The following is a 25,118-nucleotide window of genomic DNA, read 5'->3' as shown; positions in this document are numbered from 1 at the left end:
TATTATAATAGTAAATACTAGAAATTAAAAAAAAATAGTTGTACGGAACCCTCCGGGTGCGGGTTTGACTTGCACTTGGCCAATTATTTATATACTAGCTGACCCGGCCAACTTTGTACCGCCTCAAAATCTATTTATCAAATATATTTCATATAAAATATAGCCTATGTTACTTGTGGATAATGTAGCTTTCGAATGGTGAAAGAATTTTTAAAATCGGTCCAGTAGTTTTTGAGCCTATTCATTACAACCAAACAAACAAACAAAGTTTTCCTATTTATAATATTAGTGTAGATGTGTAATATAGGAGTAGACAAGCATGCAGTCCAGCTGATGGTAAGCTACTGCCGTATGGACATCAGTAAACAGTACCCTTACCATGAGTTTTTACGTTTTGACAAATATGACTGTTTTGGTATTTGTTTACGTATTTGCCCATACTATTCCAATCAGCGCCCCTAGCGGATTGTACCAGAACTATAGTGTCAGTAACGTAACATTAAATGTTTAATTGACAAAATGACGCTTTATGTTTTGTCTCTCTTTTTTGCGAACATGTGAGATAGACAGAAAGACTTGAGCACTTACTTATTGTTACGTTTACTCAGTCTACTGAAGCAAACGGAACAGAATAATGGAATGAGTAAACGTAACGTAAAATTGTGGGATGTTTTGAAACTCATGGTAAGGGTACAGAATGATCTGCCGCGCAGGGTTTCCGGGTTCATATCCCGGTCAGCTTTAAATTATGAATTTAGATATATGTTCTGGGTCTGGGTGTTATGTATTCGTCTGTGTGTGTCTATGGCACACGAAAGGGAATCTTTGAGGCTGTGAGTTTACAAAGCGTTTCATTTTAGCTATGCCGTGACAGTAGTATCGTGTGCTGCCCTCTGGTGGACGATAGCGTCTTCTTCGATGCCTATTTCGAAGGTACGGCAAGGAATGTCATAAGTAACTCCGAAATGGTAAGCAATTATTAAGAAATCTTTAAACTGCAAACCCAAAGTGTAAAACAGAACCAGACTCTACCCCTACCCCTCAGGACTACGCTCGAATGCCTTGGAAAAGTATATCTCCCTTGCCACACTTCAAACCAGGAAATAGCAGAGCTTAACACTGCTGTTATAACAGAAAAGGTGTGGCGGAAGTGCCGCCGGAGTTTTATAATAAGAATATAATATAATATAGGAGTAGCAGACGAACATGCAGTCCACCTGATGGTAAGTGACTACTGCCGCCCATGGTAATCTGTAATCAACCCCAGATAGGATTAGATATTCCTATCTAAGGTCAATCATAAAAGCGCCGCTACCCCTGAGGACTAAGCTGGAACGCCTCGGAGAAGTATATCTCCCTTACCAGACTTCAAACCAGAACACAGCAGCGCTTAACACTGCTGTTATAACAGAAAAGGTGTGGCGAAGTTGCCGCTGGAGTTTAACCACTGTGTCTTCTACCACCTTCAAATTCTGATCAAATAAATCTATTCCAGACTTGCACGTACAATGGCAGGTTGCCGATGATCTGTTGTCCAAAAAGAGACAAAAAGGAAGAGGAGAAAAGAGAAGAAATTTCAAATAGGTTTGGCCCACAATGCAGTAGTTCTGGTATCCAAAAACCGAAATTCAAGGATGCAGTACAGAAAGTCATTTGGAAAAGTAAGCATATGAATTGCATATTTTAGAGGCATTCCAGTTTAGTCCTCAGGGCTCTAGCGACTAAGGATAGGAAGGAGCGGTCCGCCCCGGGCCCCTGATCCTGGGGGCCCCCAAACACAGCAAGCGAGTAACATAGCTAGCAGGAGTAGTATTATCATAATGAGCATGATGACAGTATTAAAAAATCGAAGAATAAATGATTTACTTAAATAAAATAATTATGTTGAATGCATTCTCAAAAATAGCCCAGCCAAATAAAAACTTTAGGATTCATTATATTTTCAATAAAATAAAAATAAAATAATGCAGTCGGCCATCTTGTCTAAATCGCTAATCGGGGCGAAATGACGTCATTTTTTGGCGTGTCACCGTATTGCTTGAACTTTTCTGTGGGATATTGAAGCGTGACGTCACTCGCGGACGCCATGACACCCGTGAGCGCTTTCGCGCTTAATTCAAAATTTGTTTTAAAAATGCTAATATTTCCGTTAATACTGAATTTATTTCCGAAATAATACGATTTTTAGAATCAGTAGACATGTACCTACATTATAGAAGGGGACTTCAAAATTTGTCATCATGCCCATTACAGTCTGTTAAAATAATATCACGAATTTAATATATAATTAATTATCTATATCAACAGAATAATATGAAAAGAGAAGAAAAACATCGTTCAGATAAATAAATTAAAATATAAATGATAAACAATTTGTCGAGATGTAAGAAATGAATCATTGAAATTTAATTTATTTAACTTTGAACTTTAATGCTACACTGAGTTGTCTAACACAATAACAAATCACATTAAATTATTGTTATTAAACAGAGTAATAAATTAATAAAAACTTTCATTAAACAAAGAAGTTATACATATAGAAGACTAAAGCAGTGATAGCCTAGTGGTTAAAGAACACGGCCTCTCGATCGAGGGGTCCGAGGTTCAAATCCCAGACACGCACCTCTGATTTTCAGATTTATGTACGTATTATAAATTAATTATCACTTGCTTAAACGGTAAAGGAAAACATCGTGAGGAAACCTGCATACCTGAGAGATGTATAAAAAAAAAATCTTAAAGGTATGTGAAGTCTACCAATACGCACTTGGCCAGCGCGGTGGACTATGGCCTAATCCTTCTCATTCTGAGAGGAGACCCGTGCCCAGCAGTGGGACAGTAATGGGTTGATGATGATGATATATAAGACTTGCTATAGTAGAGGAGAACGTCATATAGATTCAACTTTTCTTAAACTTGCGAATATTATGTGTAAATATGCCGATATCGCCAATAAGTTTATAATTGTAACTATAGTTACACTGGCGGACTAGAAATCTGTGAAATGTGTATACCTTAATACGACAATGAATGAAAACACAAGCCCTACTCCCTCGTTAGAACATGTTACAATAATAAAAAAACACTTAACATCGTCAAAAAAAAATTTAAAACAAATTTAATAATAAATAATTTAAAGGTTAATAAATAAAGTTTAAAAAACTAAAAAACACGCTTTTATGATAAAATCAACTAAAAAGTAGAAAATAATTTTCAATCAAGGAATCAACTAAGGAACAGTAAATAGTATAACTGTGAAAAAGCGTGGGGTGCTCCATTTATCAATTATTGAAAAGCGCCCCACACTTTTTCCACAGTTATACTAGAGGAAAGTAACCAAATATGGGCTACCATTTTGATTTTGCTTAAAAAATAAAAAACTATTAAAAGATTAACCATTTATTGTTGTCAAAATAATCACACATACATTTCTAAAGAGCTAAGTAACAATCATATGTTCCTAATATTATAATTTATAATTATATTGAGCATTAGAACCAAATATCAAAATAGATGCTAAATATGGAGCAGGTACTCAAATATGGGCTACTAATAAAAACTTATAATATCTTCTGTGAAAATAACAATTATAAATATTTATCTTATAAGAGATCAAATAACTTTGGTGGATGGAATAAATCACATAATTTACTTTCAAATACCACTTAATTTACTTACAAAAATCACATATCCAAGTGTCAAATTCTGGCCCAGCACAGTCATTATGTGCCCAGAGCTGACACATTAAACATCTAATCCATAGTTCTCCGTCTGCATTTTCGGAAAACAGTTCCTGACAAAACATACACGCTGCATCGGCAGTGTCAGGAGCCGCTCTTCCTATAGGGGCATCTGGTTCACTATCTGAATCAAATTGGATATATTCTTCACTTTCACTTTCATCCCTGGTCTTGGCTTTCTTATTTCCAGAACTTTTTTTCTTTTGCTTGGGTTTCTTATCTTTTGGTTTATTTTCTTTTTCAATCTTCTTCTTATTTGTTTCAATGAGGTCATTTTTATATGGAGATAAAGTTATGACCGAGGCCACAGCAGCTTTTCTACCTCTATTGGATGTAGTTCTGATTTTTTTTGGTACGGGGCTTAAAAAATAAGAAGATACCTATAGAACGACATAACCAAGCACCTAAAATACTTTTCAGATATGGGTAATACCTAAATATGGGCTAGCCCATATTTAAGACCATAGTAATAGCCCATATTCGAAATTCTTAACTAAAATAAATCTGATCGTGTACTTTACATTTCATGGGAAGCAAGCAATAAATCGACCGAAAATCATAAAATACACCTTACATTCTTCAATAAAACACATAGTTACAGTATTTAGACCTAAGATTGTTTAATTAAACAGCACATTGATACGTACCTCAGAAAAGTTTTCGACAGCACCAACACAAGTATGGCCGACGCTGGCGACAGTTCGCGCGCGATTGACGAGAGTGAGTAAGTGCGATGTTAGAGCGAGTGAATGCGATGTACGATCGTCGTTTGTTGCCTCTTTCGACTGTAAGTTTTTGAGAATTGTCGCTAGCCCATATTAAAGCACTAGCCCACATTTAGTTACTTTCCTCTACCTACCATGTTTCAGAACATTTGAGTTATAGGCATAGATTAGTCAAGATACTTCGCCGCCTTGAAATTGAATGAAGCCACAAACGGCTTATTAGTAAGCTCCTTTTTTGAATTCTTGACAAATAAAAACATTTTTAGAGAAAATTTACGACTAAATAACTAATACCTACTGCGTAATTTACATAATAAATAAGTAATTATTTCAAATATTTTAGGGACATTTTAGCACGGAGACGTGGCAAAACTTTTATTACGCAACTATTTCAATTCTCAAAACTGGGTAGATTTTCTTGTTAGGAGTGAGTAATCTTTGCTTATCTATGGTTATAGGGACATAAAATTATTATTTTCAAAACTAAAATCACGCTAACAGTTATTAAAACTAAAAGCAATAATTGTTGCAATCTAGTAACTTTGCGATGAACTTCCTCTAAGGCGCTCGAACAATCTCGCCTCGAAAATCGTTAATCCTGAGGATGTTGATAAGGACAATGGTACAAAATTATTCAAATCGTGTATTGTCATTGGTTTTTGATAATTCTTTAAAATTTTGAATTAAACTGAACGTTTAACGTGGTTAGAAATCGGGTTTAAAGTTTCCGTTACCGATTAGTTACCGATTGTAGTTTTATTACGTCTCCATTTATAAGTTTTCTGCGATGGACTAATGTTACACAAAGCGTGTAGAAACTTTGAAAAATGAAAAAAAAACCTGTGTCTAAAGTACTGAAGATATTTGATTGAAAATTTGTTTGGGGGCTTGGGAGATAGGTAGGTTCATGTGGTTAAATTAATGGTCGTATGAAATTATTCAGGACCAAACAATCACTGAAACGTATATGTCTTCAAAATAGCGCTCATTCTTTATACGAAAGACCTCAAATCTGGTATTGTACGAGAAGAATTGTTTTTGAAGGTGGTAGAAGCCTTTGTCCTTCGACTCCATCACTACCGCCGCACATATTTCTACCTAATAACAGCAGTGTTAGGCGCTGCTAAGGGAGACATACTTTTCCGAGGCGTTCCAGCTTAGTCCTCAGGGGTAGCGGCGCATCTGTTGCCGACCTCAGAAATCCTACGAAACCTACGAATCCTACGAAATATCCTACGAAACGTGACTTGTCATTAAATTATTACTATCTCACTGCTGGACACGGGTCTCCTCTCATAACGAGGATTAGGCCATAGTCCACCGCGCTGGCCAAGTGCGTATTGGTAGACATTACATATCTTTGATAAACTTTTGAAGACCCAGGTATGCGTTTCTTCACGAGCTTTTTCACCGTTATTGCAAGTGATAATTGATTTCTAACACGCAATTAATTTCTGTAAAATCAAAGGTGCCTGCCTGGGATTTGAAGCTCGGACCCCTCGATTGAGTCGACCAAAACTAGGCTATCACTGCTCACTGATTCAATTTTATTTTCAGAGTGCGTTGAATATTATGAATATACACGAATTTGCACAAATGACAAAGATGATCCCAATAAAACTACTGAAGTTTGTCATATTCAGTATAATCCGGACAAAATTATTGGAGGGGATCCGGCTGTACCGAATGAATTTCCCCACATGGTATGTATGAGCATTTATATCCTTTTTTTGTTCCTTCAAAACCTTCAAAAGACACCCGGTGCCGGCGACGCGGAGTTATGTGGGATTATTTCCGCATAAAAACCACCGGTGACCGACCTCGAAGCTGCGTTGAGGACTCCAGGATCTCCAAAGGAACGCAAAGATCCTATAAGCGCGTTCCGCCGTCGGGCTCCACCGTAATGAGCATAAAGCTTTTTTTTTTTTATAATATGAGAGTAGCAGACGAGCATGCAGTCCACCTGATGGTAAGTGGCTACTGCCGCCCATGGACATCTGTAATCAACCCCAGATAGGATTAGATATTCCTACCAGAGGTCGGCCACAGATGCGCCGCTACCCCTGAGGACTAAGCTGGAACGCCTCGGAAAAGTCTATCTCCCTTACCACACCCTTCAAACCGGAACACGGTAGCACCTAACACTGCTGTTATCAGGTAGAATTAGGTGTGGCGGTGGTACCGCCGGAGTCGAACCACAAAGGGTTCTACCACCTTCAAAAGCTCTGGTGTATACGATGGTATGTGGCCACACATACCACAATTCACTTCTGCCGGCAAAAACCCGTCGATTTTTAAAGTTCTGTACCCAAAGGGTAAAAACGGAACCCTATTACTAAGACTTCGCTGTCTGTCTGTCTGTCCGTCTGTCACAGGGCTATATCTCCGGAACCGTAATAGATAGACACGTGAAAATTTTACACAGGATGCATAACGGTGTCCGCTATAACAGAAATACTAAAAATAAAATAAAGTTGAATATTAAAAGGGGCCAAACAACAAACCGGTATTTTTCGATCTAATTCTTAAACCGTATTAAGAAGACGGTTGAAATTTTTACAATCCGATTATTACTATAACTGGTATTATAATAAATACAAATAATAACCTATAAAATAAAACATATTTTAATATAGTTATTTTAATTTTATTATACGTTGTTTACGTATTATTCATCATCACCTCAACGCCATCTATTTTTGTATCATATAACTAAGTATTGTTAAAAATGATAAAATGAATAAAACTAAGTACAAAATAATGAATGGTGGTACGGAAGCCTCCATGTGCGAGTTCGACTCGTACTTGGCGAATTATTTATATTATTTTTATTTTTCAGGCAGTTATTGGTTCCAGCTCAAAAAAGTCGGATGAATCTAAAGAGATTGTATGGATAGGGGGTGGTTCCCTCATAAGTCGCAAGTATATTCTGACTGCAGCGCATATCCTCGTTAATCAACGGTAAGTCTTCTTTTTACTAGTTGGCGACTTCGAAACTTGTCAATAGATGGCGTCACTACTCACTATTCATTCTGAATCACGCTACTGAAGTTTTTTCAACACTTTGAACGTGTACAAGCTCCGAACTGAGACTGTCGGAGCATGCATCTCTCTCTCTCCCATGCATCTGTTGGGAGCTTGTAAGACAGGAATAGTCAAGTCTCCTCTCAGAGACCAGAAGTTCTCAGAGAAGGAACTATTTGACCTAGTGTCACTATTCCTCCATCGCACCACTTGCAAGGATGATGTTCCAACACCCCAAGGACTCGTGGCGGTCCTCCACAGTTCGGCTTGCACGGACGTTCTTGCCACGGAGGTGCAAGATGTGGAATGAACTTCCTCCCGAGGTATTCCCGGAGCGCTATGACATGGGGCTCTTCAAAAAGGTGCAAAAAGAGCTCTCCTTCAAAGCCGGCGATGCATTGGCGACTTCTCTGGTGTTGCAAATGTCCATAGGCGACATTAACTACTTTCCATCAGGTAGCACGTCTGCTTTATAGTCAGGATCAAATATAAAACAAGAAAAAAAGAATTAGGTACATTATTAGGTCAAAGTCCACGGCGCTGGCCAAATGCGTATTGGTAGACTTTCGATGTTTTTCTTCACCGTTGTAAGTGGTAATTAATTTATAATACGCACATAACTTTGAAAAATCACACAAACATTTTTACCACGCTTTTATTAGCTTGAGTAGTGCGTATGTATGTATGTATGTATGTTTGTATGTAACGGAATCTTTGAACTCGATTTTTACCCACTTTGAACGGTCCGATTAAATTAAAATTTTGAACAATAATCAAGAACCTATGACAATACACGATTTTAATAACTTTATCCCATTCTCCTCATCAGGATCGTCACGAATCAGGATTAACGATTTTCCTTGCATATAGCGTTGATTTTTTAGTTTTTAAACTATAATTATTATTTTTATTACAGAGGGAAGGTCCGTTTCGCTTTGCTCGGCACTTTGGACAAGACAGATGTAAATCAGGGAGAATTGTTTACCATTGTAAGACTTATACCTCACGAGGGGTATGCTTACCCCCGTCATTATTACGACATAGGCTTGGTGGAATTAAATAGACCGTATGTATAATCACTTTTCTATATTATATATTATATAATATTATAAAGAGAAAAACTTTGTTTGTTTGTTTGATTGTAATGAATAGGCTCAAAAACTACTGGACCGATTTTAAAAATTCTTTCACCATTCGAAAGCTACATTATCCACGAGTAACATAGGCTATATTTTATATGAAATATATTTGATAAATATTTTTGAGGCGGTACAAAGTTTGCCGGGTCAGCTAGTCTTATAATATAGCAGCAGACGAGCATGGTGTCCATCTGATGGTAAGTGGTTACTGCCGCCCATGGACATCTGTAATCATCTGTAATCATCTGTATCAAGGACGGCCTAAGTAGCCGCCGTGATAACAGAGGGGCCCGAAAACTCACAGGATCTATGTCAATCAATGTTTTGGCTACCAGAGCTTCAAGAAATTTATAACTTCAAGAAATGAAGTCGGTAGAACCCTTCGTGGTCGACTCCAGCGGCAGAACCGCCACATCTTTTTTTGCCTCATAACAGCAGTGTTTAGCGCAGCTGTGTTCCGTTTTGAAGGGTGTGGTAAGGGAGACATACTTTTCTGAGGCGTTCCAGCTTAGCCCTCAGGAGTAGCGGCGCATCTGTGTCTGACTTCAGGTAGGAATATCTAATCCTATCTGGGGTTGATTACAAATTTCCATGGGCGGCAGTAGCCACTTACCATCAGGTGGACTGTACGCTTGTCTGCTACACCTATATTAAAAAAAAATGATTTTCAGGGTAGATAAGTATAGATATCTCACCGCCTTGTAATTGAAGGAAGCCATTAAATGGCTTAAACGGCTGACAATTCTGTCAGCAAATTAATGGCTGTCAATTTATGTAATTGCTTATATAACTGTTTAATTTATGTGGAACAATGCCAACATGCGTAGTCAAGTGGTGCAAAAACACGAAATCGAAGAAAAAGTGCGGAGAAATATAGTTTCATTCGTAAATTATCTAAGAACTACATTTTTTTATATTTTTCAAACAAAAATAGATTACAGTGACAATTTTAATTGTCACAACTGGTAACATTTTCTTGTTAGGAGTGAGTAATCTTTACTAATCTATGTTTTTCAGGGTAGCTTTATCCGAGTTTATTCGACCGATCTGTTTGCCTGCACCCGGCATTGAACATGACAAGAAAAAGATTGTAGCTGGATGGGGTCTGACCTGGAACAACGCCAGCGCAGCATCATCAAATGTATTGCTGAAGGTATGTTATAGTTCCCGCCAAACTGCTAGTCCGCTCTAAAGTTGTTGCTAGCAGGTGTAGTCATACAATTTGCTATGGCAATTCATTTCTACATTCAGAGCGAACTAGCAGTTTTGCGCGGACTATACACAAGAAAAAAAATTCGTTTTTTTAAAACGGAGGAATAGCAGTCGGGCATCCAGTCCACTTGATTGTAAGTGGCTACTGCCGCATGAATATCTGTATTCAACCCCAGATAAGATTAGTTTCCTACCTGAGGTCGGCTACAGATGCGCCACCACCCCTGATGACTAAGCTGGAACGCCTCACATAAGTATGTCTTCCTTACCACACTTCAAACCAGAACACAGCAGCACTTAGCACTGCTGTTATAACAGAAATAGTTGTAACGATGGCACCACTGGGATCAAACCGCAAATGGTTCTAGAGTCCGCGCCAAACTTCTTGTCCGCTCTGAATATAGAAGCTAGTCGCGTCGCAACAGCAAATTGTAGATATTTTAAAGGTGGTATATTAATAATAATATATTATTATTATGGTGGTATTATTATTATGTATAATATATTATTATGGTGGTAATATTTTAAACCTTTGAGGTTCGGCTCCGGCGGCACCACCGCCACACCTATTTCTGCCTGATAACAGCAGTGTTAGGCGCTGCTTCCAGCTTAGTCCTCAGGGGTAGCGGCGCATCTGTTGTCGACCTCAGGTAGGAATTTCTGGTCCTATCTGGGGTTGATTACAGATGTCCATGGGCGGCAGTAGCCACTTACCATCAGGTGGACTGCATGCTCGTCTGCTAATCCTATATTATAAAAAAAAAAAAAAACCTTAGCGGGACGAAGACAGCGCCGAACCCGTCGGAACCCTCCTGTAGCTTTCACCCACGTACATAGCTGCATTCGTGTGCCCTTACGTTGCTATGGGGTATATGCTTGTGGTTGTGTTCGACCGCATGGGCTCTGACTACACCTGCGTGCAACAACTTCAGAGCGGACTAGAAGTTTGGCGCGGATTCTATCTTTAACTATGTTTAATCGTTTCAGGTATATGTAGATGAGAAACAGCTTCAAGACTGCAAAGATGCATTTTCTGAACAAAAAAATTTCAAGTGGAACCATACCTCGATGATGTGTGCTATAGGCAAACAGGTTAGAGGTAGTGAGGTATACAAGGACAGTTGTCAGGTATGATGATTTATACATGCTTTCCCAAAGGGTAAAGACGTTATAGTCCGCAAACTGCTTTTTTTTTTGTCGCCGAGGGGGAAACCTTCAAAAGGTACCCGATGCCTTGGGAGTGACACAGGGTTATGTGGGACTTTTACCTCATTGCGTCCTCTTAGCGCATTGCCCCGTCGGGCTCCGCTCAGGTGAGCTTATCGCTCACCGCACCGTCTGGTGCGTACGGTATACGATCACACATACCGCCGTCCTTCCGGGGGCCGTTGCCACTCTTACCACCCACGACACCAGAAGCCCCGTTTTAGTCGCCTCTTACGACAGGCAGGGGATACCGTAGCCCTATTCTTGTCCCGGAACTACAGGGATACCTCGCCGGGGACCGCTAAGTACGGCCACGGCGACTTCTCCTCCGAGTGGGTTCAGTGCGCTCCCTTGTTCGCTCGGCGTCTTCCTTCGCACACATGACCATGTCGCAGAAGGTGATTATGCCAATGGCCGACGGAGAGAGATCCGGTCCCACTTTTTCGACGAGGATCCGCCGCTGCGAATCCCACGCCGGGCAGAACTGCAGCGCGAGTCCGCAAACTGCTAGTCCGCTCTGAAGTCGTTGCGAGCAGGTGTAGTCATACAATTTGCTATGGCGACGCGATTCATTTGTATATACAGAGCGGACTAGCAGTTTTACGCGGACTATAACATTCCGCTGTCTGTCCGTCAGTTTGACTTACATAATAAATAAATGAGTATTTCAAATATTTTAGGGACATTTTAGCATCGAGACGTGGCAGAACTTTTTTACGCAACTATTTCAATTCTCAACACTGGTTACATTTTCTTGTTAGGAGTGAGTAATCTTTACTAATCTACGGTTTACCCAGTGTCGGATTTACCAGCAGGCTGAGTAGGCTTCAGCCTAGGGCGGCAGATTTTTGGGGCGGCAAATTTGGGGACCGATTTTTTTATTTTTGCTAATTAGGAAGCTAGTCATGAACTGGCGTGACGAGCAAAAATAACTGGAACCGTCTCATGAGCCGACGTAGCGAGCAAAACAAAAAAACAACAGGAGCGCAAACTGCCTAATCCGATAAAGTACCAAACATGACAATTGTAGGAATATGGGCGGCAAAAACTGTACCCTAACTGTAGCCTAGACTTTAATTTTATTTTAATTTGCCACTGGGTTTTTTTTTTATATAATATAAGAGTGGCAGACGAGCATGCAGTCCACCTGATGGTAAGTGGCTACTGCCGCCCATGGACATCTGTAATCAACCCCAGATAGGATAAAATATTCCTACCTGAGGTCGGCCACAGATGCGCTGCAACCCCTGAGGACTAAGCTGGAACGCCTCGGAAAAGTCTGTCTCCCTGACCACACCCTTCAAACCGGAACACAGCAGCGCCTAACACTGCTGTTATTAGGTAGAAATAGGTGAGGCGGTGGTGCCGCCGGAGTCGAACCACAAAGGGTTCTACCACCTTCAAACCTTTTTTACCTAATTATTTCAGGGTGACAGTGGTGGGCCATTGGTATCTACGATGAACATGAAAGGAATGTATTGTAATTACGTGATCAACGGTATTGTGTCGTGGAGCCAGGGGTGTGGGTTTTATACGCCCGCAGCCTATACGAGGGTAGAGGCCTACCTCCGGTGGATAGTGGAGAGAGTGTGGCCACGAGACCTAGCGGCACTGGAGAAGAATGGTTTGTATCTTGTTGATGTGATATAATATGATTTGACATTACATGACACGACACGACACGATACGACACGAGGGTAGAGGCCTACCTCCGGTGGATAGTGGAGAGAGTGTGGCCACGAGAGCTAGCGGCACTGGAGAAGAATGGTTTGTATCTTGTTGATGTGATATAATATGATTTGACATTACATGACACGACACGAGACAATACGACAAGGTACGACACGACACGACACGACACGACACGATTCGACACGACACGATACGACACGACACGACACGACACGACACGACACGACACGACACGACACGACACGACACGATTCGACACGACACTACACGACACGACACGACACGACACGACACGACACGACACGACACGACACGACACGACACGATTCGACACGACACGATACGAAACGATACGATGTATTATGATATTTATTTACACTAAATCTACAGCTTAATTTATTTACATCTACTCGTAATAATTAATATTAAAATTATAGCCGAAAACGGATTTACATTTTACGTTAATGATACAGTTACGTATATGTGAGTGCATGTTTGTTTGTATGTGTAAGTATGTATATGCATGTTAATAAACTAAAAAATAAAGAAATAGATGATACATATAATGATACATACATAATACATATACATATAAGGTAAAAGTCATTTAAATAAATGATAATCTTATAAATAAAATTCTCGTGTCACAATGTTAGTTACCGTACTCCTCCGAAACGGCTTTACGGATTTTCACCAAATTTTATATGCATTCAGTAGGTCTGAGAATCTATTTTTCATACCCCTAAGTGATAAGGGTTGCTCACGCTTAACATTTTTTTATTCATATGGGAACATAACCAGCCGGGTCAGCTAGTATGATATAATATAGTATACTAGCTGACCCGCCAAACGTTGTGTTGCCATATAAATTAAAAAAATGTTAAGGGTGAACAACCCTTATCACTTACGGGTTTGAAAAGTAGATAGAATATTTGAAACTGCGATGGTAGCGAAGTCTGTTGAATCCAATGTGAAACATTCCAAAATCAACAACTACTTACGAATTAAAAATTAACTAAAAAACCTTTTCCCACGGACTAAATTGTGAATCTAAACCATTCTCAAGTCCCCTTGAACACACACAACAAATTTCATCAAAATCAGTCCAGTCGTTTAGGAGGAGTTCAGTGACATACACACGCACATAAGAAATATATATATAAAGATGATACATAGGTGATATAGTCCGCTAGTCGTGTCAGAATATCATTAGATACGGATAGCAATACGGATCTTCTATCCGGACATCCGGTAAACTCCGCACCAAACTTCTAGTCCGCTGTGAATATAGAAACGAGTCGTGTCGCAACAGCAAATTGTAGATATCAGCGGGACTGCGACAGTGCGGGACCCCGGCACCCTCCGCTGCCCGCTCTCGCCCGCGGACACATAGCGCAGGCAGTGTCCCTTAAGTTGCTACGGAGTATACGCTTGTGGTTGTGTTCGATCGCATTGGCTCTCTGACTACACCTGCGCGACAACTTCAGAGCGGACTAGTAGTTTGGCGCGGACTATATCACTAATCATTATAACGTTTGTTACAAGATTTTTTCTTTTTCAGCGTGCGAGCCTATACAGAAACAATTGCCCACGCCCAAGAAAGGGCAAAAGGCTTGGAACAGTATGTATTTTAACCCTTTCTACATAGATTATCAAAAATTACTCACTCCTAACAAGAAAATGTAACCAGTTTTGAGAATGATATAGTTGCGTAAAAAAGTTTTACCACGTCTCCGTACTAAATGTCCCTAAAATATTTGAAATACTTTTTACAATTTTTTCTCTAAAAATGATTTTTATTTGTCAAGAATTCTTTTGTGGCTTCATTAAATTTCAAGGCGGCGAAGTATCTTTACTAATCTAAGTATTCATTCTTATACCTATATAAAATTCTCGTGTCACAATGTTAGTTACCGTACACCTCCGAAACGGCATTAAGAAAGAAAGAAAGAAAGAAAACATTTATTTCGGTAAACATCCTGTTACAATTAAGGTTAATACATAATACATAAAACAAACAGACAGATATAACATAATATATATGACATAACAAGTGAGCAAAATTATTAAGTATGAGGATGGATACCGAAAAAGGGTTACACTCAGCCTGTGTCGCGGGAAACCGTGGCTGCTGGTTTTCGGTGAAACCCCGTATTATTTTTCGCGCAGCTCGGACAAGTGGTGTGTGCTATACGTACTGGTTATAATAATTAAATGACATAGATATTTATATGAATATAGATAAAATTTGTGTTATAGCTACTAATAATACTGGTAATAATCTGTAGTATCTGTATATATATATATTTGATGCGAGTGAACAGTGCAAGAAATAAGTGTAAGCATGAAATTGGCGTGGGTGAGTATGAGTGGGTAGTGTGTGTGCGTGTGTTGCGTGTATTTGCGTGTGTATGTTCATGTGTGAGTGCGTAAGTGCATGTGTATGAGAGAATGTCTGTGTACGTGAACGTGAATTACCGATTTTCACCAAATTTTATATGCATATTCAGTAGGTCTGAGAATCGGCTGCTATCTATTTTTCATAACCCTAAGTGAAAAGGGTTGTTCACCCTTAACATTTTTATTTATACAGCAACACAACGTTTGCCGGGTCAGCTAGTTATACAGGGTGAATTTTTAAAACGGGCCTTCAGGGCCAAATCCGAAACTATAAGGATTAGCGAAAAATGCTGAAAGGAGTTACGAGGCCGATTTTGATAAAAACTAAAACTGCATCATTAGTTTTTTAAAATATCTTTTTCCCTAGCCGGGAATCGAACGAGTTCATTTTTAAAAAAAATACACCCTCTATATTATTCCACCATCTGATAGTGTCGCTTATAAGGATCAAATTCTGGGAAGTAATGTTATGTGACAAATTAAAGGAAAAGGAAAATTTTGAAGATAATACATATTTTTCCATACATTGCCATACTAATCCTTAAGGATTATACATAACAAATGATTTATGTGTAATTCTTTATAAACATACGTAAGTCATACCATTGAAGAATTTGTTGGTTAATCAACTAATTATTCGATGTTATAACCGTGACGTACGGCTTAGTATGAGTAAGTAATAGTTTGGCAAGTAAATTACCGCCGTTTTTAGGATTTATTTTTTAATAAAAATAGATAAGTGATTAAATAGTAAATTGTTATTGTTTGTTGTTTATAACTACGTTTCAACAGTAAATATAATTTTCTATATCTCTTTGTTTAGTTATCACTCGGATTTGACTCGAGAAAGACATTCTCGCAAATTGTCAATTTTACATCTGTATTAAACGAAACTCGGCCCATTGCAAGTTAAATCTATTATAATGGTCCTAAAAGTAACCTTAACTAAGTCGGACATAAAAATATAAATTCTTGAAGAACAAAACGTCCATTTCGAATGATTTGAAACATTGAGCCAAAAAATTGTTAATACGCGAAATGTTTAAATTGATGAATGGCGGGAACTTAACTGCCAAATTAATATAAAACAATATGTATTTTCTTAAAATTGAGGCTTTTCCTTTAGTTTGTCATTTATTATTACTTCCCAGATTTTGATCCTTATAAGCAACACTATCAGATAGTGGAATAATATAGAGGGTGTATTTTTTTTTTCAAAATGAACTCGTTCGATTCCCGGCTAGGGAAAATGTTATTTTAAAAAAGTAATGATGCAGTTTTAGTTTTTATCAAAATTGGCCTCGTAACTCCTCTCAGCATTTTTCGCTAATCCTTATAGTTTCGGATTTGGCCCTGAAGGCCCGTTTTAAAAATTCACCCTGTATATAAAAACGTGTTGTTATTCCCAGAGTGCTTAGAGTATCAGCAACTGGTATATCCCTGCACGGGAAGTACACGCAAGGACTTCTGCAGGCATAACGACAGTATGGAGGTGGGCAGCAGTGACGCAGCCCAAGATGAATTCCCACACATGGTAAGACACATGTTAGTTTAAATAATCAAATCAAATCAAATCAATACTCTTTATTGTACCCAATAAAAGAAGATACATATAAAAAATAAACAACTAATTTAAAAGACAATACAAAAGGCGGTCTTATCGCTAACCAGCGATCTCTTCCAGACAACCTTTAGGTGAGGAGTTATAGTAGGGATGAATAGAAAAATAGGTAGGGTTCAAATAATAATAATAAATATAATTATAGGACTAAGATAGCATAAACATGTTGGAATAAATAAAATATAGCATACACTAAGCACCTGTAAAAGAAGGAGACTAAAATAGAATGGGAGAGATGATTGAAAAATAAAATAGCAAAGGAAAATAATAATAATAATAATATATATTAGTTTAAATAATTATAGTTTAAAAACTTAAAATCGCACAGGAAAAATCGTTAATCCTGATTCCTGACGATCCTCATGAGCAGAATGAGATGAAATTATTAAAAACATGTATTGTCATCCGTTCTTGATAATTGTTCAAAATTTTAAATTAATCGGACCGCTCAAAGTGGGTAAAAATCGAGTTCAAAGATTCCGTTACATACAAACATACATAGATATAACCCAAGCTAATAAAAGCGTGGTTGAAAAATATTTTACAAGACGTTTTAGGGTTTCGTACCCAGAATGTAAGAACGGAACCCTATTACTAAGACTTCGCTGTCTGTTCGTCTGTCACAGGGCTCTATGTCCTGAACCGTCATAGATGACATGATTCTTACAGAGGAAACATTACGGTGACCGCTATAACAACGAATACTAAAAATAAAATAAAGTTGAATATTAAAGGGGTCTCCATACAACAAACCGGTATTTTTCAGCATTATTCGATCTAACTGTTAAACCGTACTAGGAAAACAGTAGAAAATTTCACAATCCGTTTACTATAACTGCTATTATAATAAATACAAATAAGAACCATAAAACATTTTTAGTATAGTAATTTTAATTTTATTATACATTGTTTACGTATCGTTCATCATCAACCCACAGCCATCTATAATGACAGATACATTGACAGAAAATAGTGATAGATGACGTGTGTATCGATAGTTCTTTAGGCTTGACCATGAAGTTATAGGTAAATATACCTATAACTTCATGGGCTTGACTATAGTCTGATTCATAATTAGGTGTCCAAAATGTAAACAAACAAATGTCACTGTCAAAATTAACAAGAAACCAAAAACTATAACAAACTCAACAAAAAACGAAAACTTTACCATTATTCACAATTTAACAAACGCGCTATGAAAACGATAATACATTTGAGTTCGATTACAATCACGAAAATGAATAACATGAGCTACGAAACTTAAAAATGAGGGCACGAGAAATGTTTTGGGTTCCGATTGTGTTACCATTATCACATTTAATTTTCTAGCAGAAACCTTGTTTTTTATTATTATTAATGTATGAAACGAAATTGAGGCAATATAAATATTAGAAAATGTGAATTGATCTTAATTTATTTAGATTATTATTTTATTATCGTTGTATTAATTTAATATTGTCAAAAATAAAAAAGTACTATTTGAAACGTATTTTCTTGATAGGTCAACACCATTGTTTACATTTTGGACACCTAATTATGAATCAGACTATAGATGATGTTGTTTCATAGAACTAAGCATTGTTGAAAATAATAAAATGAATAGAAATAAGTAAATAAATATGAACATTTGGTGGTACGGAAGACTCGCTATTGGCAAATTATTTACTTCAATATTTTTTTAAAGGCGTTAGTTGGCAACAGCGATGACTACGAGAATACATTTAAATGCGCAGGCTCTATCATCAGCGATAGATTTATCCTTACTTCAGCACAGTGCGCCCGTCAAAAAGAGTAAGTTTTTTTTTATAATATAGGAGTAGAATACGAGCGTGCAGTCCACCTGATGGTAAGTGGCTACTGCCGCCCATGGACATTTGTAATCAACCCCAGATAGGATTAGATATTCCTACCTGAGGTCGGCCACAGATGCGCCGCTACCCCTCAGGACTAAGCTGGAACAACTCGGAAAAGTATGTCTCGCTTACCACACCCTTCAAAACGGAACACAGCAGCGCCTAACACTGCTGTTATTAGGCAGAAATAGGTATGGCGGTGGTGCCGCCTTCAAAAGTATTTTATTAGCACTTGTACACTTTGAAGGTGGTAGAATCTCATGTGGTTCGACTCCGGGGGCACCACCGTCACACCAATTTCTCATATAACAACAATGTTGAACGCTGCTGTGTTCTGGTTTGAAGTGTAAGGGAGACATACTTTTACGAAGCGTTCCAGCTTAGTCCTCAGGCTTAGTGGCGCATCTGTCGCCGACCTCAGGTAGAAACATCTAATCCTACCTCGAACACCGCCACGAAAATCGTTATTCCTAATGATCCTGCTAATGTCTATGGGACAAAATTAAAATCGTGTATTGTCATCGGTTCTTGATAATTGTACAAAATTTTGAATTACTCTCCGTTCAAAGTGGGTAAGAACTAAGAATCAAGTTGAAACTCCGTTATATATATACGTACTTAATAAAAGCGTTTTAAAAAATGTAATATTTTTCTTTCAGCTATGAAGCAGAATTTGTTCTAGTGGGTACTTTGGATAAAACCGATCGTGACAACGACAAAATGTATACCATCAAGAGTGTCATTCTACACCCAGACTACAGGCCACAATCACCGTACAATAACATAGCCTTGTTGAAGACAAGCAAACCGTTCGTATTTAAATTATTTTAGAAGTGAAAACATCTTTAGCGGTGTTGTGCCTTTTGTAATAGATAACAAGTAATTTAATTAAAACATCAAAACCCGACTGCACTATAAGGGCTGAAGCTGAATTTTTTTTCCAAAAACAGTGAAATTGGCGTTTCATTATTTTTATCCAGAAAGCCAAATACAAAGTTTCATAGTCGGTATCTGCTTCAAAAACAAAAGATGTTCAAACAATATTATCCTATTTTATCCTCGTAGTGCTTTTTACGCTATGTTATATATATGCATATATTATATAATGTATGTGTAATTTATTTCTATTTTTTTAAAGGCCTAATAGCTTTATTTTTATTTATATTATTTACAGTTTACATTTACATTTCCTTTATTTTGATATCCTACTCGATGGGTTTGGTTAACTTTTCTTAAAACGCAAAAAAAACCACCATTTACGCTCTATAATTAAATTTCATAGTGATTGCCCTTATTTTACCCTCTACGGGGTTGATTTTTCGGAGGGGGATCGGTGTGTCCTTGTTCCTATCTAGAAAGCCAAATACTAAATTTTATATTAGTTGCTTAAAAATTAAAGGATTTAAAAAAAACTGTTTACCCCTATTTTACCCTCTTCAGGATAGAATTTCCAAAAGGTCTATCTTAGTACTTATTTACGCTACATAGCGAATCCATGTACAAAATTTCAGAACTCTAAGTTAAGCGGTTTTAGCTGTACCTACGTTGATTTCTGAAAAGAGAAAAAATCATTTAGTTAGTCAGCCAGTCACCTTGCTGTTATATATATATATATATATATATATATATATATATATATATATTCTCCGTTTAATTTCCTTTCATTTGATACCCTACTCGATAGGTTCAGTTAACTTTTTTTTTAAATGTGTTACTATTTCGGGACAAAAATTGTGGAAACCTTGCATGGCTTTTATAAGTTTTATGGTTGCGGAGTAAGTAGTTTTAATCTTTACTTAAGAGTGTAAATAATTAGTATAACGAATATATATATACAGGGTGTCCCGTAAGTACCACGACACTTTTACTAAGGTATTTTTTTTTTCCCAAAGAGGTCAGACCCTCACCTATGTTCTCCCCAAGTTTGTCGTGGTACTTACGGGACACCCAGTATATAATCTGATGATGGTATGCTGTGATGGTGGTAGAACCCGGTAGAATCTCCGGCTTGACTCCGGAGGCATCACCGTCACACCTATTTCTACCTATAGTCCGGCCATTACGAACGTGCGAAGTGAGTCATAAATCATTTAAATCATTTTTTTATCAGATCTTTCGTTCACACTTATGGGCATATCGGAACTGTCGCTCTCACTTCACTTCTAATATCACGCAATAAACTTAATTTAGTTTAAAACTTCTTCTTTCACAAATATCAAAAGGTGTCCCCGACAGAAGGTAATCAAGGAAAAAGTGCTAAATACTTTTAAGGATATATTTTAAAACGTCCTTTAATAACATTCATATTTATATTTTTGCCTTATTACATATTATTCATAGATCATTATTACATATTAGTCATAGATAAGTATACTAATCTATGATATTAGTCATTAAATACCGCGACCTTTAATAACATCCATATTTATATTTTTGCATTTTTACATTATTCATCAAAGAAAGCGTCCTTTAATTATAGCTACCTGCGTCCGAGCGGCATCTTTATCAATATCGAATTGTGCGGCATTGTCACATTCCTTTGACGTCATCTTTTATGACTCGGCTCGCACGTTCGTAATGGCCCGACTATAATAACAGCAGTGTTAGGCGCTGCTTTGCCCTGGTTTGAAGGGTGTGGTAAGAGAGACAAACTTCCGAGGCATTTCTTAGTCCTCAGGGGTAGCGGCGCATCTGTGACCGATCTCAGGTTGAAATCTTATCCTATCTGGGCTTGATTACAGATGTTCATGGGCAGTAGCCATTTACCATCAGGTGGACTGGATGCTCGTCTGCTATTCCTATATTATATAAGAACATGCTTTCAGTATTAAGCTGGGTCCGTCAGTGGTCCCAGCTTGCCTCGACACTGGTAATCACGGTACGAGTACTACTGAGGTTTTGGGCACTGGCTGGGGAGCCACCACCATGGGAGGACCTCTATTTAATACTCTTCAAAAGGTAAACGCAGATTTTATGTATTTACTCTGTCATAACGGTCTGCCAAAGAATAGTAGAATCCTCTGTGGCTCGATTCCGGCGGCACCACCGCCACACCTATTTCTGCTGAGTAATAGCAGTCTTAAGCGCTGTTATGTTATGTTTTGAAGGGTGTGGTAAGGGCATACTCTTCTGAGGCGTTCCAGTTTAGTTCTCGACGAAGCGGCGCTTGTGGCCGACCTCAGGTAGGAATCTAATCCTATCTGGCGTTGATTATAGATGGCCATGGGCGGCAGTAGCCGCTTACCATCAGGTGCACTGCATCGTGTCTTACTCCTATATTATAAAAAACTGTAATATAGAGGTTTTTAGTTTTTAAATAATATAATAATACTTATTATTACAGGTGAAGCTAACTAAATTTAAAGATATGGATTGCATTGATCACTTCCAAACTTCAAACCGGCTTAGTAACGGTGTAGCACGCACGCAAAGCTGCTACCACCCCACAGAACAGAACAAGGATATGTGTCAGGTTCGTATACCACTATGAAAATATTTGTTTTTTTTTTATATAATATAGGAGTAGCAGACGAGCATGCAGTCCACCTGATGGTAAGTGGCTACTGCCGCCCATGGACATCTGTAATCAAACCCAGATAGGATTAGATATTCCTACCTGAGGTCGGCCACAGATGCGCCGCTATCCCTGAGGATTAAGCTGGAACGCCTCCCTTACCACACCCTTCAAACCGGAACACAGCAGCGCCTAACACTGCTGTTATTAGGTAGAAATAGGTGTGGCGGTGGTGCCGCCGGAGTCGAACCACAAAGTGTTCTACCACCATCATATTGACGGTACATAGTCAATACATCTATGAAAATAATTATTATGTATATAAGAAAACACACTGATGTTTGAAAAAAAATTGTAACCACCATAACTTTGATACTAGAAATAGAAATAAACTATCCACAATACCTAAACATAGATTATGTAAGGTGGCTAGATCTTTCATGGTAACTGTATTCGCTACTACAATAAAATATCCGACCACATTTTGAATCTCACAGAAAAAATGTTCAAACATGTCGTTAAACAAACGCTATGTAAAAAAGCGTACTATAAACTAAATGATTATTTGACTGACAAAACGGTGTGGTCTGAAGTAGTTCCAGCTCCACATGTACCATTAGGTTAACATTGTAAAAACATTTTTTTAAAAGATTTACTTTTTTACCACGCTTTTATTAGCTTGGGTTGTATCTATGTATCTATGTAACGGAATCTTTGAACTCGACTTTTACCCATTTTGAACAGTCCGATTAATTTAAAATTTGAACAATTATCAAGAACCGATGACAATACAATGATGATGATTTTAATCATTTTATTCCATTCTTTTCATCAGGATCTTCAGTAATCAGGATAAACGATTTTTCTTGTGCGATTTTAGCGTGGTTTTTAGTTTTTGAACTATGTATAATTATTTTGGTAGATTAAAAAAGTTTCACTTCAGCCATATGGTCCAACGTTCACTCGTATATTTTTTTATTTCCAGGGCAATTCTGGATCGCCAATACAGGTTAAAAGTACCATCAAGTGCATGTATACGGTCGTTGGTCTGGTATCCGGGGGAGGTCGGTGCGGGGTAGTGGGGATACCCTCTATTTACACCCGCGTGAATAAATACCTACCATGGATTGAAAGCGTCGTGTGGCCCTGACGTCACAAGCAAGGTCACATTTGATATTATACTTTATTGCAAACGTTTTCCGCATTGATCTATCGGACTAAGGCCGTCCACCGCCACCGTTACCGAGAACATGACAGCGCCGAAGTAGCGTACATACATTGACTATAGCCGCTTGTCCACCGCACGTCCGTCACCCGAGCACCGTCATCCCAGCCGCCGATATTTCGAGATCGGCGTGACCGCTAGATCGGCTCGGTGCCGACGACGTTTGAACTTGTCCATACACTGCTGTCATACGCGTGACAGCTGGAACAAATGAAACCGGCGATATCGGTCGCGGTGGACAAACTATCGCCGTCACGTGATATTAAAATCGGCCCGAAATAATCTCGTTGTCAGTGACGGTGGCGGTGGACAAACGGCTAAAGGGGGCGGTCCGCTCCGGGACCCGGACCTGGGGGCCCCCAAACCCAGTTGCTTAAAAAAATGTCTTCAGAACCAAATCTGTGAAATGTGTATATAAATGAGCGAAAAAAATTAATTTTGTATAATCAAACAACTTTTTAAACTGGGGGCCCCATTTAATATTTCCCGGGACTCCGACAACTTAGTCTGCCACTGACATTTGTACCATGTGGTGTTGAAATGGGGCCGTGGGGTTCCAATGCTAGATTTATTTCAAGCATCTGTCTAAACGGTTGATAGAGTCAACGAATGACCAGAGCCGGCACATACCTCGGACAGCGAGTTAGCCTCGCTATCCAACGAGGGAATGTTGCCAGCTCTGGAACTCATCCCAGGAGCAGCAATTGGATGTAACTTTTTATATTATTAAAAATATTGTTATGTTATATGTTTTATCTTTTTCATATTATTTCACTGATTGTAATGTTTTGTTTCGAATTATTGTATGTTTTTATTTAGGTTTAAATTAAAATAACAATGTTGATTTATAAAAATAAATATTTTAAAAATAGTTAACAACCTTTTTCTTGAAAAGCCGGCCATATATTTAATAACGCTGTATTCGTGATTTGGTGACTTCCTGCTTCTCGTCAAGAGATGGCACCACGAGTGTTCTGAATCACGCTATCGAAGTTTTCTAAACATCTCGTATATATAAAGCTCCGAACTGAGACTGTTGGAGCACGGCCGCTCCCCAGGCTTAATCACCTAGCCTAGTTTTGAAAGTGGTAATCCCGACGTGATACTCGTAGCACCATCTCTTGAAGAGTAGCGGAAAGTCAGTCTCGACTCCAGCGGCACCACCGCCACACCTGTTTCTGTTATAACAGCAGTGTTAAGCGCTGCTGTGTTCTGGTTTGATGGGTGTGGTAAGGGAGACATACTTTTCCGAGGCGTTCCAGCTTAGTCCTCAGGGGCTGCCAAAAAAAAGTAGAATCCTCTGTAGTTCGACTCCGACGGCACCACTGCCACACATATTTCTTCCGAGTAATAGCAGTGTTAAGCACTGCTGTGTTCTGGTTTGAAGGGTGTGGTAAGGGAGACATACTTTTCCGAGGCGTTCCAACTTAGTCCTTAAGGGTAGGGGCGCACCTTTGGGCGACCTCAGGTGGCAATATCTAATCCTATCTGGAGTTGATGACAGATGTCCATGGGCGGCAGTAGCCACTTACCATCAGGTGGACTGCATGCTCGTCTGCTACTCCTATATTATAAAAAAATAATTGGCCAAGTGCAAGTCAAACCTGCACCCGGGTTCCGTACCACCAAATTATTTTATTTTTATTTCTAGTATTTGTTATTATAGCAGACACTTAAGTACATACAATGTGAAAATTTGAACTGTCTACCCATAACGGTTCAAAAGTTAATACGAAAAATACCACTTTGTTGTATGGGAACCCCTAT

The 25,118-nt window shown here is 38.5% G+C and overlaps 2 protein-coding genes across 2 annotated transcripts in view; one reads left to right on the top strand and one right to left on the bottom strand.

Annotated features, from left to right (window-relative positions):
* Nucleotides 1-25,118, bottom strand: part of LOC140752767 (uncharacterized) — a 222,898-nt gene that overhangs the window by 189,015 nt on the left and 8,765 nt on the right. The window lies entirely within an intron of this gene.
* Nucleotides 6,892-23,504, top strand: LOC140752708 (transmembrane protease serine 9-like). The gene is made up of 13 exons (XM_073087041.1): nucleotides 6,892-6,903; nucleotides 7,305-7,426; nucleotides 8,406-8,555; nucleotides 9,646-9,781; nucleotides 10,828-10,968; nucleotides 12,475-12,670; nucleotides 14,300-14,359; nucleotides 16,548-16,672; nucleotides 18,444-18,550; nucleotides 19,272-19,421; nucleotides 21,438-21,570; nucleotides 21,956-22,084; nucleotides 23,112-23,504. The coding sequence occupies exons 1-13, from the start codon at nucleotides 6,892-6,894 to the stop codon at nucleotides 23,274-23,276; spliced, it is 1,626 nt and encodes a 541-aa protein (XP_072943142.1). The 3' UTR covers nucleotides 23,277-23,504.

This window comes from Epargyreus clarus, unplaced genomic scaffold, assembly GCF_041222505.1.
Source record: "Epargyreus clarus isolate Ecla_fem2 unplaced genomic scaffold, WU_Ecla_fem_2.2 ptg000025l, whole genome shotgun sequence".
NCBI lineage: Eukaryota > Metazoa > Arthropoda > Insecta > Lepidoptera > Hesperiidae > Epargyreus > Epargyreus clarus.
This window is presented reverse-complemented; position numbering and strand designations above follow the sequence as displayed.

What these genes read in the sequence shown, in the direction of transcription:
- LOC140752708 (XM_073087041.1), top strand. An exon ending in AGGGCAAAAGGCTTGGAACA is followed by an intron (nt 14,360 to 16,547) that starts GTATGTATTTTA and finishes TGTTATTCCCAG; the next exon opens with AGTGCTTAGAGTATCAGCAA. An exon ending in TTGTTGAAGACAAGCAAACC is followed by an intron (nt 19,422 to 21,437) that starts GTTCGTATTTAA and finishes ACATGCTTTCAG; the next exon opens with TATTAAGCTGGGTCCGTCAG.